This window comes from Centrocercus urophasianus, unplaced genomic scaffold, assembly GCF_019232065.1.
Source record: "Centrocercus urophasianus isolate 14NV4802_14NV808 unplaced genomic scaffold, USGS_Curo_1.0 seq_11, whole genome shotgun sequence".
Taxonomy (NCBI): Eukaryota; Metazoa; Chordata; class Aves; order Galliformes; family Phasianidae; genus Centrocercus; species Centrocercus urophasianus.
In genome coordinates this window covers 53,218,461-53,234,255 of record NW_024884253.1, presented here as the reverse complement: position 1 = coordinate 53,234,255, position 15,795 = coordinate 53,218,461, and the positions used below count along the sequence as shown (strand labels likewise).

The window sequence follows — 15,795 nt, the reverse complement described above, 5'->3', positions numbered from 1 at the left end:
CATGATTTAGCAGAGGGTTGTTAGAGTTAGGGTAATTTGGTTAGATTGTGGTGGGACTTAATGATCTTTAAGGTCTTTTCCAACCTGAGCAATTCTATGACTCTATGCACGTATCCTTTGCCTTCTTGTTTCCCTTCCTCTCATGCTCCTATTTTCACTTTTGTATCAATCCCAATGTTTGTGTAAAATCTCAACTTTTCCTTGACCAGCCAGCTTTCCCTCTACTGGAAACATCCCTTGATTTTTCCTCCAGATATCTAGTTAATAGGATGCTTCCATAAGAGCACTAGTGCATTTATTTTATTTTTTTTTTAAATTTTTTAAACCCACTCCTCAGTATTTGTTTTATTTCTTCTCTTAGACTTCAGTGTAACAGCCTTCCTTTCCATGCTATCTAGATACAAGAGAATATACATATAGAGAATAGCTCCGTGATCTCATCTCAAATATCCGACTCCATATTGGTATACAGAAATGACAAATATCTGTTAAAGCCAATGTCAGGTTTTAGGCCTGAAAGAACTAGAGGGAACCTATTTCATTATTCAAAAGAAAACTATCTGAATTTTCATCATATATAAAGCTTTACAGATGACATCAGACATTTTAGCTGTTGATGTCAGAAGCATTTGTAATTAAAATGCACAAAATACTGGTTTGCCAAACTTTGCCAAAACATGGCTAGATTTTTATAGAAAAAAAAACAGTATAGAATCATAGAATACTTAGAATAGCAAGGGACCTTTAAATGTCATCTATTCTAACTCTCCTGCAATGAACAGGGACATGCACAGCTAGATCAAGTTGCCCAGGACCTGACCAGCCGAGCCTTGAAAATCCCCAGGGACAGAGCATCCACCACATCTCTGGGCAACTTCTTCCAGTCTCATCACCTTCACTGTAAAAGACTTTTAGATTTTCTTATATCTAACCTAAATCTACCCTCTCTAAGTCTGTAACCATTTTCCCTTGCTCTATACAACAAATCATGATAAAGAGTCTGTCCCCTTCTTTCCTATATCACCCCTCTAAGATATTGCACAGTCATTACCAAGTTACCTCAAAGCCTTCTCTTCTCCAGGCTGAGCAACCCCAGCTCTCTCAGCCTGTCCTTGTAGAAGAGATGTTTCATCTCTTGGATCACGTTTCTGGCCCTCCTCTGGAAGTGCTCCAGAAGGTCTATGGCTCTCCTGTACTGAGGACTCCACATCTGGACACACTACTCCAGGTGAGACCTCACCAGAGCAGAGGGGCAGGATCACCTCCCTCCACCTGCCGGCCATGCTTCTTTTAATGCAGCCCAGGATACGGTTGGCTTTCTGGGCTGCAAGGCCACATTGCTGGCTCATGTCCAGCTTCCCACACACCAGTACCCTCAAGTACTTTTCAGCAGGGCTGTGCTCAATCCTTTCATCCCCCAGCTTGCACTGGTAGCAGAGGTTACTGAAATACAATAAGGAGGAGAGAACAGGACCAGTCTGACACAATACAAGCAGCAGAGAGATACATCAATAACTCATAGCCATTTGGATGACATATACTTCACACTTTACATCTGGTCCAATCCTGAAAATGAGGCCTTAGCTTAGGTTACACAGGACTCTACAAAACTAGTTCTTTAGTTTTTCCAGTGAGTAAATACTGACTTTTCTGGTCAGCCTTCTCTGATGTTAAGTTGTTCCTGTGACCCATTTTTTCCCCCCCCTTATATTCAGACAATTTCCCCTGGAGCAAGCTCTATTCATTGCCTCTTGCCCTGAACTTCTTTGTAGAGCCTCTTCTGCTGTTTTACTTACTAGGTTCCAAGCACACAACTTCACATCTACGTTTGCTGAGGTCATGGAGCCTACATTCCAGAAGATACCAAACACCCAACATAGACATGAACATAGACATGAACATCATGATCTAACTGATGGGTCCTGAGCAGTAATATGAACTAGACGGACTCTAGAGGTCCCTTTCAACCTGCATTGTTCCGAGGGGGCAATGACATTTTGGAAATAATATATTATAAAATTCATGGATTTTTTCACCCTGCTGGAGTGTGCACCTTCCATGCCCTTTCCCTGTGAAGTAATGTTTTTAAAGTAAAAAGTTCAGTTTTCTAGCTTGTTTTAATGCTTAATACAACTGAAATACAGGCATCTATTTAAACAGATAGATAGTTTTCAAAAGTAGAATGCATGTTTTGCACAGAACTGTACACACATACTTCTCTGAATTTTGCTGGAATAAATACATTGATCTTAATAGAAGAGCCACCATTAACGTATATGGGACTGTTTAGGAGATTATAATTTCCAGCAGTTACTTGTTCTATGGTATGTAGGGTTTGCTACTGATTCCACTGCTGTTGACACCACTTCTTATCTACTCTTATGAACTGACACTTGTACTTCCTACCCTAAGCTGTCATGATTTGGAATGATGAGTAGAGATGTACACAGGAACAGGCTCACAGGGAGCTCTTGTCATTTAAGCACTTCAAGTCCATGATTGTAAGAATTGAAGTCCTGTCAGTATGCTCAGCTTACAGGTTTCTTAACCACGTTGATAGGAAAATAAGATATTATTATCTTAATAAAATCTTTGTTGAAAAATATTTTTTATTAATTTTCATGTTGCTCTTTGATATGCATAGACTCTATTAACAGCTTTATTACCAGCACAGCTCCATTTTTCTGAGCATTTTGCTTTTTGATGCAGAGAATGCTTGTTTTAAACAATTATATTGTTCACTCTTCCATATTTTAAGAGAGATCTGATAGTTACTGCAGATTTTATTATTCTGTGTACAAAACTGAGTAATTTCACCAACAGTTATACATTTACTTTCCTATTACTTTAATCAGCCAAGCTGCCCCTGAAAGCTATACAATTCGTGACCTTCCCAGATCAGTCAGATAATTTTGCCAGCAGAGAAAATATTAATTGAAAAAATATATAAACAATACATACATTTCAGGAAAATGTAACTATCTCCAGTATGGAAAAATTAATATGATAAGGCTTTAAAAAAAAACAAAGTGCACAAAGTACATTTTGACATCTCTTTCAATCACAAAGATTACTCAAACAAATGAAATCTAAAACAAACAAACAAACAAACAAAAATCAACCAACCAAACAAACAAAAAAACCACCCAACTCTGAATTCTAGATCATTTGCAAGTAAAAACGTCCAAAATATTATTCAAGCACCAACAGTCACACACACTTTCACTGGATTGGTAAAGCTGCAGCGTCCTTTTTGGCCTTTTCTGGTACTGTGGGAATGGATCCTAAGAACACAGCCACCCCTGGGATGGGTATAGAGCTATTGCCACTCTGTGCCCTCTTTGGAGTAATGAGAGTAAACACAGCTGTTCTGCACAACTTATACAACAAATGCTCAAGGGAAAACAGTACAGATAAGCTATAACTTCTCTGAGCAAGAGTATAATGATTTAAATTTACAGTAATGACAAGTAATAATTTGATGCCAGAAACTGGAACAAATGGATGAGGTCATGTTTCAACAAATTCACTGCTACTGTCAGGAGGCACTTGTCTATAAGGACTGATGCCATTACTTATATTTGTAAGAAGAAAGCCATCAGGGAAAACAACAACAACAATGCATAACAACATTAGAGAATTTATAGAATAACAAATAAAATCTACATATTGACTGGATGCCAGAAAATAAAAGACAAAACAACACCAAACAAACAAAAAAAAAATAATAATAATCCGATCATTCAATTTTCTCATGAGACCAGCTTATCTCCATCTTAGTAAATATTCATTTATGATGACTAAAAAAGAAGAGCTCTATTTTTAATTTATCCTAGCTTTGTACTACTTTGGCCAGTTTTTTGTTTGCTTGTTTGTTTTGGTTTGGTTTTTTGTTTTCCTTTTTCCTTCTTTTTTTTTTTTTTTTAAGCTCAGATCTCCTTTTGTAATTTACAATGCCCACTAGCCAGGTCTGTTATATAAGTGTAGTATGCAACAATTTTAATGAAGTCCTTCGAATATAAACTTGATTTGATCTACCTTTCAAGCTCAAATACCTATGGAAAAATGGAGATGCATAAGACCCCAATGATTTACTTACTGAAGAAGTGTCTGTGCTCCTTGATGCTGATTTGAATGTTGATAAATAAAAGGTGTTAGTTTTCCTTATGTTTCCATTCAAGAGAGAAAATTTCCTTCTGCCACAATTTGCATAGCAAAGTCAGAAAAGCTGCACAGTTAAATCTAGTGAGACCATGTGCTATTCAAAGACCTTTTGCAATGTAATCTAGAGTGACCTGAATATTAAAACTTGTTAGAAAATCCAAGTAAGTTTTGGACCACCCTTGTATAACCAGTAATAGTAAATGCTCTATCACTGTTGCCATTCAGCATTCAGCATTTTCAGAACTTGTTCAATACTCTATATATAAAGGTTAAAATTTCATTAAGTAGAGATATTTACACATCTCCAAAATACTAATGTTTGAAGAATAAAAAATAAGTTGTCACTTCACAAATATTGGGGCTTATGTGCTCATTAAAGAAAAAAAAAAAAAGTGTAATACTTGCATCACAGAGATTTACAGAAGGTTTACTATGTTTCTAGTGTCAGAACTCAGCTTTCAACCTGATTCCCAACATACTGATTGCAAAATAGGCATATCACAAAAGCACCCCTCCCATGGAAGAGTAGTAAAAAAGCAGTGCTTTGGATCACTAGAAAGGCATGACTTACCTTGTGGAAGTTCCTGAAATATGCTGCTTTCTCATCTGGAAACTTTTCTAGCCTCCTGGGTCCTTTACTGGAAGCCTTCTTGAAAACCAACCAACATCGCCTGAAAATCTGGAAACAAAGTCAATGAATTGTATCAGTTTTTTGTTGTTGTTGCTGTTTGCTTGTTTGTTTGTTTGTTTGTTTTAGATAGAAATCAGCACAAATTTATTCAGATACATAATTTACTAAACAAGATTTTTTAAAACCATCACATTTTATTTTAATAACCTACAGAACTCAGAAACAAATGATGTTCTCAGCATTGGTAATTCCAGTCCACCAATTTTAAAATATCTATTGTGAATTCTTTATAGATTTTTTTTAGTTTAGACTCTTTCGTGCATGCCAAATTTGACAATTTCTGGAGATGCAAGTAAATCCATGAACTCTGAACATAAAAATAATTATAAAGCTGTCATGGGGGAAAGTCCTTTCAGGCGTGACTGTACATGTTTATGGTTTATACATTCATTTCACTGCATTCTATCTCTACAAGAGCATCAGTGTCATTGAGACAGAGTTATTGCAACTTTTATTGTAACATAGTAATCAGTTGTTACTATAATCTTGTACATAGAGAAAACAAACAGTAGAAACAAGTATCAATGTATCCACTGCTGGGCAAAAGAAAATCTAGCTGACTTAGTTCAATGACAAACTCACTAAGGAAAGGCTATGTGGATTATTAAAGTTTGGAAACACATAGAGAAAAAAGAAAATCATCCAGAAAACACAAGTTGAAAGTATTGCTCTCATATCAACGGACATTATGCAAGATTTTGCTTACAGTGCATTTTCTTGGATACATTATTAGATTACTTCACAGAATCACAGAGGTTGGAAGGAACCTCAAGAGATCAGCTAGTCCAACTTCCTGCTAAAGCAGATACCCTACAGCAGGTTGCAAGGTAGACTTCCAGGTGGGTCTTGAATATCTCCATAGGAAGAGACCCCACAGCCTCTCTGGACAGCCTGTTCCAGTGCTCCAACATCCTTTCTGTATATAACTTCTTTCACATGTCAGTACGGAACTTCCTACGTTCAAGTTCAAGGCCATGACTCTTTATCCTAATGTTGTGCACCACCAAGGTACCGCCTCCAAGACCACTCAGTCTTCTTTACCCGAGGCTGAACAGACTCTGGTTACTCAGCCTTTCCTCACATGGGAGATGCTCTAGACTTCATTATCTTCATAGCCCATCCCTGGACGCCCAGGAGATCCCTGTCTTTTTTGAACTGGGGAACCCAGAACTAGGACACAGAAGACTGTGTTGTATTACAAATGTGGCTTCACCAGAGCAGAGTAGAGGGGGAGGCTCACCTCCCTCGACCTGCTGGTCACGCTCTTTTTAACTCAACCCAGGATACCATTGGCTTTTTTTGACCACAGGGACACACTGTTGACTCATGGTCACCCTTTGTCCACAAGAACACCCAGGTGCTTTTCTACAAAGACCTTCTTCAGCAAGTCATTCCCTAACTTGTACTGATGGGCACAGTTATTTTATACAGTTTATTCTCAAAAGGTCTTGTATATTACCACAGCTAGAAGTTTAGAATCAGTCAAATAAGAAAACATTCACAGTTCAAAGAGAAGCCAGTTAAGACTGTCCTTCTAAATTACATTATGCAAGTAAGCGATTAGATATTGGTCTGGTTTATACCTATGACAGTAGTTTACATCATTTTCTTTTTCAGTGAGTGTATGGCTCTACGAACAATGTTATATGGCATTTTATGTTATTAGTTCACTGATATTTTTAAAATAACACACACACACACAAACTAGCTAATAGTTCTTCCACCCTGTTACGGTTTAACTCAGCAGATGCTCAGCAGCACACAGCCACTCTCTCATTTCCTCCCAGATAGGATGAAGGAGAGAAACAGAAACAAAACAAAGCTCATTTACTGAGATAAAGGCTATTTATTGATACAGAAAAGAAAATAAAAAACATGATTATAAACATATATGCACATAACCAAAACGCAATTACTTGCTACACATTGACCAATGTTCAGCTAACAAATGCAACTGCCTGCTAACCAAAACACCCCCAACTCAACATCTCACTCCCCGTCAACCAATGCCCAGCAAACCCTGAGCAGCAGCTTCCTCCTAGCCAGCCTCTCACAGCTTTATGGCCTTTTGTAAGATGTCACCTGGAATACAATAATCCCCAGGCCTAGTTCAGGCCATATGTTCTTGCCTCACCCTGCCCTGTGCCATCATAGTGGTGGCTCTTCTCTGCTGAGTGGTCTGGCCTGATTCTGAGTATGCTCTCATTACTCAGTAACAACCAAACATTGGTACACTATTGACACCGTCTTAGCTGAAATCAGGATGCATCCATACATGGAGAAGAGCCTTATTTCTTCTGAAGTTTTACAGAATGTAATGGTACAAAGCAAGAAGTGCAGTACTATTCAAACGTATCTCCCACTGAGGAGAGAAGAAAGAAGATATCAGAAAGAAGTGGAATACAGGCAGGGAGAGCTAAACTGAGAAGCTTTCCCTAATAGTATAACACTCCCTAAACTGAATATAAACAGCAAATATCATGTCATTAAAATAATTAAGCCTAATTAACCACAGTCTAATAATACTGACATTATGCTGTTGTCATTATCTCAGATAATTATAATCAGTCCAAACAAGTGTTTTCTTTTCAAAATCTACCCACTGGACTACAACATCAGTACATTTAAATACAAGGAAGACTCTTGGAAAACAAAATAGCATATAATGAAATCCTCTGCAAGCACACCTCTCTTAAAGAACAGAAGTTTCTGGGGTTTTTTTTTGTTTGTTTTTTGTTTTTGTTTGTTTGTTTGTTTGTTTTCTGCTAAGATTGTGATTTGGCAACTGTACAGCTGTACTTCCTACTCCAGATATTACTATGCCTAACCTGGGGGAAAGGAAAGACAATATCACATTTCCTGGAGAAAAAAAAAAAAAAAGCACTACATTGTGGGACATCATAATCCATCTTTATTAGATAGTGTTTTCTTCAAATGACATCTAGGCAGTCCTGCAACATATTTTACCAAAGGTATAGCACTGCTTCCACAGTTACCTCTTGATTAACCTATATCAGCTTTTCACATTGTTATGGTGCAAGAATCTCCTCATCTGCAGGAGATGAAGAAGATTCAATTCTTTTTGACCTCAATAGAAGCAAAAGTGCTAACTGTCCTAAGGGGGAACATTTATTCATTTAATAGAAATCTTTCTTTTAATAATACTCCTGGCTCTTCTGGGATCCACTTCCTTTTTAGGCTATGTGTATTTTTGGTTCATCGCCCATTCTCCGAGGAAAGTATTTCTTAAGAAGTTCATCATGGTAAAAATCACTGCCTTCATTTCAAATCTTCTATTGATTTCCATTATCTGCCCTTAATGGTTTACAGTCCTCACAGACTTTTTTTAGAATAGTAGATCAACTCGCAGACTTCATCATCAGTGACAGCAGGTTTTAGCACAGCCACAGAATCCATATCTTACAGATGACCTAATTCTGGACAGTTGGAGATAAGGTAACAGAAGTTTCATGTCAATTGACTTGAGTGGTTTCTTTCCGTTGTTTATTTTATATTTATATCACAGTTATATTTTACTTTAATGTAAGTATCAGTTCTATCTGGTACTTTGGAAGTATTCCTAGTAAGTGGAAAATTAGAAAAGCTAAATGAAAGACTCAGATTGCTCCCTGGGAGGATGGCAATATATTCCAGATAAAAGGTCATCCAATGCAGACTTCAAAGCAACTCATTCAATGACAAATGAGCAGGGATCCTGAATGGCAACTTCAGACTTTTGTTCATTGGATATCAGCCAACATGGAATAGGATTTGGAGCTTTGCTAGATGAACTGACATAATTCAAGAAGGAGGCTTTGACCCCCTGCTTTTTAGAGGGGTCTTCACAGTATTTACTGAAGAGGGCCAAATGTCAGTTGTAATTAAGGACTGTTCTCATTAGACCTATTCCCAGAGTCCAGCACTGTGATGAAGAATGCAAAGGCACTGGCACAGACATGGGCTGCAGCAAGTCAAAGAATAAGAGGGTGGAACTCAAGTTTTACCATTAGACTGCTTCTGCATCCATTTATTGCTGCTTCTTTTCAAACAACTAGGGAAGGGAGAGCTGTAAAGAAAGCAACAGCTCACTGAGCACTGTAGACACACTATCGTACATTCTTACATTTAAATATTGCTTATATATATATATATATCTATATATATATATATATACACACACATACATATTTTTACATACAATCACTTCTAAATCTGGTAAAAACTTCCAGAGTGCCACTGGATTTCAGCAGCTCTTTGTCTAGAAGTAGACAGCTTGTAACTCACTGTTTAAAAATACATTAGCATATGAATTTACCTATAAAAATGAATACATAGGCGCATATGTGAGCATGCAGCAAACAAACATTTGCCTTTTATACTGCAACTCATTGTTATACAGAAACCTACTCAATTATTCAGGAACTGTGAGATACTCTTTTATCCCTGGCCTAGTTTATGATGCCATTCGCTGTAATCAAAACTTCTGAAAGACTTCTGAAGTCCTCAGATAATAGTGTAGTCATTGTGAAATAACCCAGCATCAGCCCTATAACAGCTTGCACTTTTGTCTCCATCAGATTTAGCATTTCCTGTGAGATTTAAAAGTCTGTTTTTCAGACACGCTCAGTTGAAGAAATGACAATTATTTGATCGCTTAATCAGTTTTACAGCATTCCAGGATGAGCACTCACTGTTCAATATAAGATATTTAATAATTTTGAATGAAAAACAAGGAACACAAAGACTAATTATATACACTATTTCTTATTTTTCTAGAGAAGTTCAGAAAGGTAGCACCAAACACATGCTATTTGGGGCTTTTCCTTTTATTAAATTACTCATTAAATGGATCTAAACTTGTTCAGTACAAATCTGAAGTCGACACAGATGAAATTACCAGCTGAGTCCAAGACACAGCAATCTATTCAAACAACACCCCTCTCTCAGTCTTGCAAGATTCCAACTGTGCAAAGCACAAAAAGTACATATATTGTTTTCAACCCCACTATCTGTGCACTTCCACATCAGTAATCAACAGCAGTAGCTCAGCACATCTGTGGTCAGGTGAGAGCTGGTTCAGCTGCCCTGGCCAAGGCACATGGAAGCACTTTTCATGGTGCTGCAGAGATTTGCAGGGGAGAACAGCTTCTGTTCTGAAGCAAAAAAAGAGTATACTAAATGTGGAACAAAACAACCTCATCACCTCAAAGTGGTTCCTGAAATCTTTTGAGTTAGAAATTCAACTTCCAGTGCAACTCCATTTCCACTAATTTTTAGAGATCCCCTTTTTATAACTTACTTAAAGCACCATAATAATGAATTTATGCAGAAAATCTCAACTTCATCCTCTCTTCTTACTTTGAGCTATGAAAAGTTCAAAGTTACTTCACTAATTTTCTCCATTAAAAATTGGTATCATTCTAATGGGGCATGTGAGAGAAATACAGTATCTCATGAGACTATAAAAACTGATTCATAAATTTAAAAATATTGCATTCATAGTAAGAAAACAATTGCCATAGTACAGTCATATTTAACCACTGTTCTGACAGACACCACTTTTTTTTTCTTATTTTGCTGTTTATGCTTTGGCAAAGGGAGAAGAAATTAAAGGTGACACCTTACTGCTTCAGTGGAATTCATGTCATGCATTTAAATCAAATTTAAGAGAAATTCAATAACTTATTATACGTGAAAGGGCCCAACAGGAAAATGAGAACAGAACTATTCACGCCTCAGCTGAAGAACAAGTTACTAGATTTGAGCAATTGCTGAATAAAATCAACAGAAAAGCAAAAACAAAACAGAAAGTCTTCACTGGAGTCTGTCTACCAGAGTTAACATGATTTTGCATTAAAAAGACAAAGCAATACTATTGTAACAACACATACTTGCACTTCGGTTTCTGGGCCCCTGTGAAGGTGACCTAGACGCAGCGTTGCTCCTGACTTAACAGAGCTGATTTCATTGCCTAAGTTTCTGAAACACAGTCACCACTGCACTGAGAAAGTGCACTTTGGGTGGCAAACTTGGATGGGATGACAAAGATAGTTAGAAGGAATACACAGAACAGCACCGAACTCCCAAATGGACGTAAGAGTCTAGGGCAGCTCCCTCCCTATAACAACACCACTGGGAACTTTCCCACGTCCCTGTGGATGAGCAGGGATTCCCTAGGGTGTCCACCACCCACTGCCCAGGCAGGAGGCAAGGCAAAAATAACTCACAGCTCTGTAGTACGGTGTTATTTGCTTTTTGTTAGCAGCATGGGGTCGTGGGGCTGCCCACTTCTTACCATAACAAACAGCAAGCCTTGGGAAGAGTTCCCTTTTGTCACCATTTCTAAGTTTCCACCCTATCTTGCCCATTCTTAACATTACCAAAGCGTCTCTCACAAAACTAATGGAAGAAAAACTCTTCAAACTGTAAAGAGTGAATTAAAAACCCCAAAATTATGTCTTGAAAGGATCACTAGTAATACTTCAAATAAATAATGCTGCCTGAATACATGTTACTAAAGACTATCAAAGAAGGAAAGATTTCATCATGTCTGATATCACTGCAGTTGATCTTCATTTTATCATGCTAGCTAGGAAGCAAGGTTAATCTTTATCTTCGAGACCTTGTTTTATGACTTTCTACAAGGTTATAAAACACAGTCCATTTTAGTGTCACAGATTGCATCATAAGCATTTTGATTGCATATTTTTATTATTTTATTTTCCAGATTGCAAACATGCTGGCACTTAAAGTTAGAAATAGAAGAAACTACAAACATCTGCCAGAATTTTATTTTATTTTTTTCCCCTCAGATTAGATCAATGCTTGCGGGCTTGATTGCAGCCACTGAGAATTATGATGGTTAGAGAGAGATGATTACGGACAATTCACCCAGTTACAGTACATATATGTCACATTTCTGCTACAATAGCATACCATTACAGATTCATATACATGTTTATAATATTTAATAATTGATGGTGTTATAGTCATAGGATATATATTTAATCTACAAGAAGATTTATTTTATTGTTAGAGTTCTGTGAATTCAAAGCACACCACAGTAATTTTCCTATTATTCATACAGTAACTAAAGTACTGAGTATATAAAGAGTTTAGCTGCGGGAGCTGAAGTCTTTTTTTTTTTTTTTTTCCCCCCCTTGTGTTTAAAAGAAGAAGGTGGATATGTATCTGGAAAGAATTGCATGTTGTATTCTTCTGAAAGGTGATGCACAATTTTTTCAACCCTTAGGCACCTACAACTTAAACAGTCAGCATTGTTATTTTGCTTCAAAGTGCTATCTGGGTAGTTCAAGGTCAGGACAGCTTACACAAAGTTGCTCAAACCTGCTCTCAGATTTCACAAAGGGTGGTCAGGCACTGGAATGGACTGCCCAGGGAGGTGGTGGAGTCACCGACCCTGGGGGTGTTCAAAGAAAGGCTGGATGTTGTGTTGAGGGACATGGTTTAGTAGGAGCTATTGGGAATAGGTGAACGGTTGGACTGGATGATCTTTTAGGTCTTTTCCAACCTTGGTGATTCTATGATTCTATGATAGCAGGCTGCATATCAGCAGAATTTATCACTATTTATTTGAATAATGTTATGATTATTTCAATAAAATCAGTTCCAGTAGTCATTTTTCATCTTTCTGCATTTCTGACTCAGTTTTGGCAACACTAACTTCAGTGACTTTTTGGGGAAAACTAATACAGCTCCCTCTTTGTCTGGCCTCATAGGGTAGATGAAAACAAAACAAAACAAAAACTGGTTACAATAGTTTTAGCAGGCATCCAGCAGGAAAATCCTAGAACTTGAAATATTTGAAGAAATTTTTATGCCCAAGAATTCTCAGGAATCTCTTTTACCTTAAACTGAACACGTAGCAATTACCTGTGAACAATTACATAGCCAGGATTTCATAGAATCATAGAATTGCTCATGTTAGAAAAGACCTTAAACATCATTGAGTCCAACCACAACCTAACCATACTACCCAAACTCTTAACAACCCTCCGTTAAATCATGTCCCTGAGCACCACATCCAAATGGTTTTTAAACACATTGGTGACTCAACCACCTCCCCAGGGAGCCTATTCCAGTCCTTAACTTACACCCATATCACCTTCCACAGGTTATTTTCTAAGAAACACTTAGCATGTTACAGTTTGATCGTATTCTAATATGTAATTTCAGTGATTTCCCAAATTGAACCGAACATGAAAATAGGCTTATTTTACTCACCTGAAGTTGGGGTTTGTCTGCTGGAAGTATCAGTTTTTCTACCACTTTATTTCAATTAGTTATCAGCAAAGATAATCCATTTGAATACGACAGTAAATTCTCTCATCAGTTTTTAATCATAAAGCTAGATACCAACAAAGTGAAAATACTAGTGCAATAAAGATTCTTAATTTTTGACCCTCCATTTATGAGGTTATTAAAGCTGAAACTTACACATATTTAGTAGACACTCAATTTTGTTCTCAAAAAAAATTTTCCATATCTTCAAGGGAAATCAATGTCAAGAAACAGACAAGCCAGAGTCTTTGTAATATGAAAATTCAAATACAGTCTCAGCTAACACACTTAAATTGAAAAGTAGCATTCATATACTCAGTTCCTAACCTACATACTTTTAAAAGACAGGGACTTCTGAAAATAAGTTGTTACGAAACCAATGCTTCATGTTTTCTATAATGTTCAGCACGCATTGCCAAATCCCAGTGGGTGCCATTTTTTTCACATGGCCAGACTGAATGACACATCTTTACTTTGTATGCACTTTCATGACAGGCACTGTTTTTCAGAAATTCTCTGCTGCTATGTATTGCATGGCAACAAAATGTAATGCAGAATTGGTGGGAATGTTCAGCCTCTACTGCTATATCACCAAAGCCTTTCTCCAAGACTGTGGGCCAACATAATAAAACAGGAGGCGTTACTTTTGGAGTATTCCAAAGGATGCTTCATATGGAGTATAACAAAGCTGAGCACAGTACCAAATCTAAAGCATTTTCCACAAAGAAAAAAATGTGAGCTGGATCTGTATGCCACTATAAATTTACGTATTTCTAAAAGCAATTAGTACTCAAGTTAAAAAACAAAACATACAGTCTTTTATTCTTGGATGTATTTTTTAGCTTCACCATATGTCTACTAAATCTTGGAAAACAAACACATTGATACAGTGAAAGATAACTGTGATCTATACGTGTTGCTAGTAAGTGTTTGCTCACTGTTCCAATCATGTATGTAATGTACACAACATATTTATATACAGCAAGACTTTACAATATGCAAATGAGACAAAAAGCCCTTCAAACATTCTCTCATATATTGTATTATAGGAGAGCACATAAATTCTAAAAATCGCACTTATCCATGACGTATGATTCAATAAACCTCTAAAGTAACAGGTTGTATGAATCAATCATACGTTGTTTTCCTACAAATCAAATTTATCATCTTTTTTTTTTTTTTTCAGTGCTTTGACTCACCTTTCAATGTTATGATATGAGCTAGATTTTATGGAGAAATTCGTTTTGTATAGAAGAGAGTGTTCTGCAAAATGAAGCCTGCTGTAGGATTAAATCAGGGCCCCGAAAATAGCAATGATCAAAAGGATGTCTAATAACAGAACAGTTTTCTCAACATTTGATCACCCGCACTACTATACCCTTCAGGTTTAGTACTTCTCCTGCCAAAGAATCACAGATTTAACAGATGCTAGCGTGCCCCCAAAGACCTTCATTACATCCTTTAATCTAATTGAAGGGGAGGAAAATGAACTAACAGCTCATAGTAAATGGAAACAGTTGAAAGCTAGGAATTTGTAATAATTCGCCACAGCATCAATAAAAAAGATACTCAGAAGGAGTCTGTCACTGAATACTGTAGTGAAATTTTTTTGCAGTATTCACAGAACTACCTGGACTCTGTAAAACTAAACCAAAAAAAAAAAAAAAAAAAGAAAAGAAAAATACTTCATTTCTTCTAAGTTATAATTAAGAAGATGTATAGTTCAATACAGTTTTTGTTGCAAAGGCAAATTTTTTACCAGTAAAGACATCATTTACTCAAGGAAACTTAGCAAGAGCTTTGCCAAGAGCTCAAACAATGCTGGTATTGCTGCATCCCCACCCAACCTGTCCTTTGGGGAAATATGCTTGTAGAGGGGAGTGGGGATCATTTTATTGCAACTTCAGGGGAATAATGCAGAGGAAAAGCAGATGGTCTCCAAATCCAGGGTTCATAAATTCAAAAGATCACTCTGAATTCCCTCCTCTTTAACTGTGACACTGCTCAAAAATTCTAAACGCGAAGTTTATCCATGTAACCATGGCACTGTCAGAAAATTTCTTTGTTAAAGGGAAGATGTTAACTGAGACAATTATATTATCCTAGGGAAAAAAAATTAAAACACACAAAACATGACAATTAACCAACAAACCACAAAGCCTGCCACCAATTCCTCTGATTATTATCAGCTTTCTAGACCTTGTGGGAGTGAAGACTGTCCTTTTACAACCACTACCCCTAGGCAGAAGAAAACGATTAGTCTGCTCAGCTGATGCTATATATTTTGATATTCTAATCAACTGCATTTGACCATAAAATACTTTGCTTCTCTATGCTCTGGGAGATCACCTAGGGCAGAAGTTGATAGTAGCTGAGAAAAAAAAATCTGCAACATTTCTAGTCAAATTAAACGGACAACCCTTGATATGCTGCTGTACAGTGCACAAGCACCTAGCACTTGGTTCAGTATTAGCTAAGACTCATTCCTTTTCTCACATGCAGTATAAAAAGTGTAACAGTAGAAAAGAGTGTTACTTCCTATGACTTCTGTGATGGTCTCAGACAAAAGATATAAAGTTGTAACGTACTCTAACATGAAAGAGAGGAAAAGAGAGAGGCAAAAGATTCTTGTATGCATA

General features: G+C 37.0%; 1 protein-coding gene across 1 annotated transcript in view; it reads right to left on the bottom strand.

The window, feature by feature from the left end:
* DOK6 (docking protein 6) overlaps positions 1 to 15,795 on the bottom strand; it is a 236,534-nt gene that overhangs the window by 135,798 nt on the left and 84,941 nt on the right. The window contains exon 2 of the mRNA XM_042840015.1: positions 4,736 to 4,843. Within this exon, the coding sequence (XP_042695949.1) occupies positions 4,736 to 4,843 (108 nt within the window). The remainder of the gene's footprint in view (positions 1 to 4,735; positions 4,844 to 15,795) is intronic.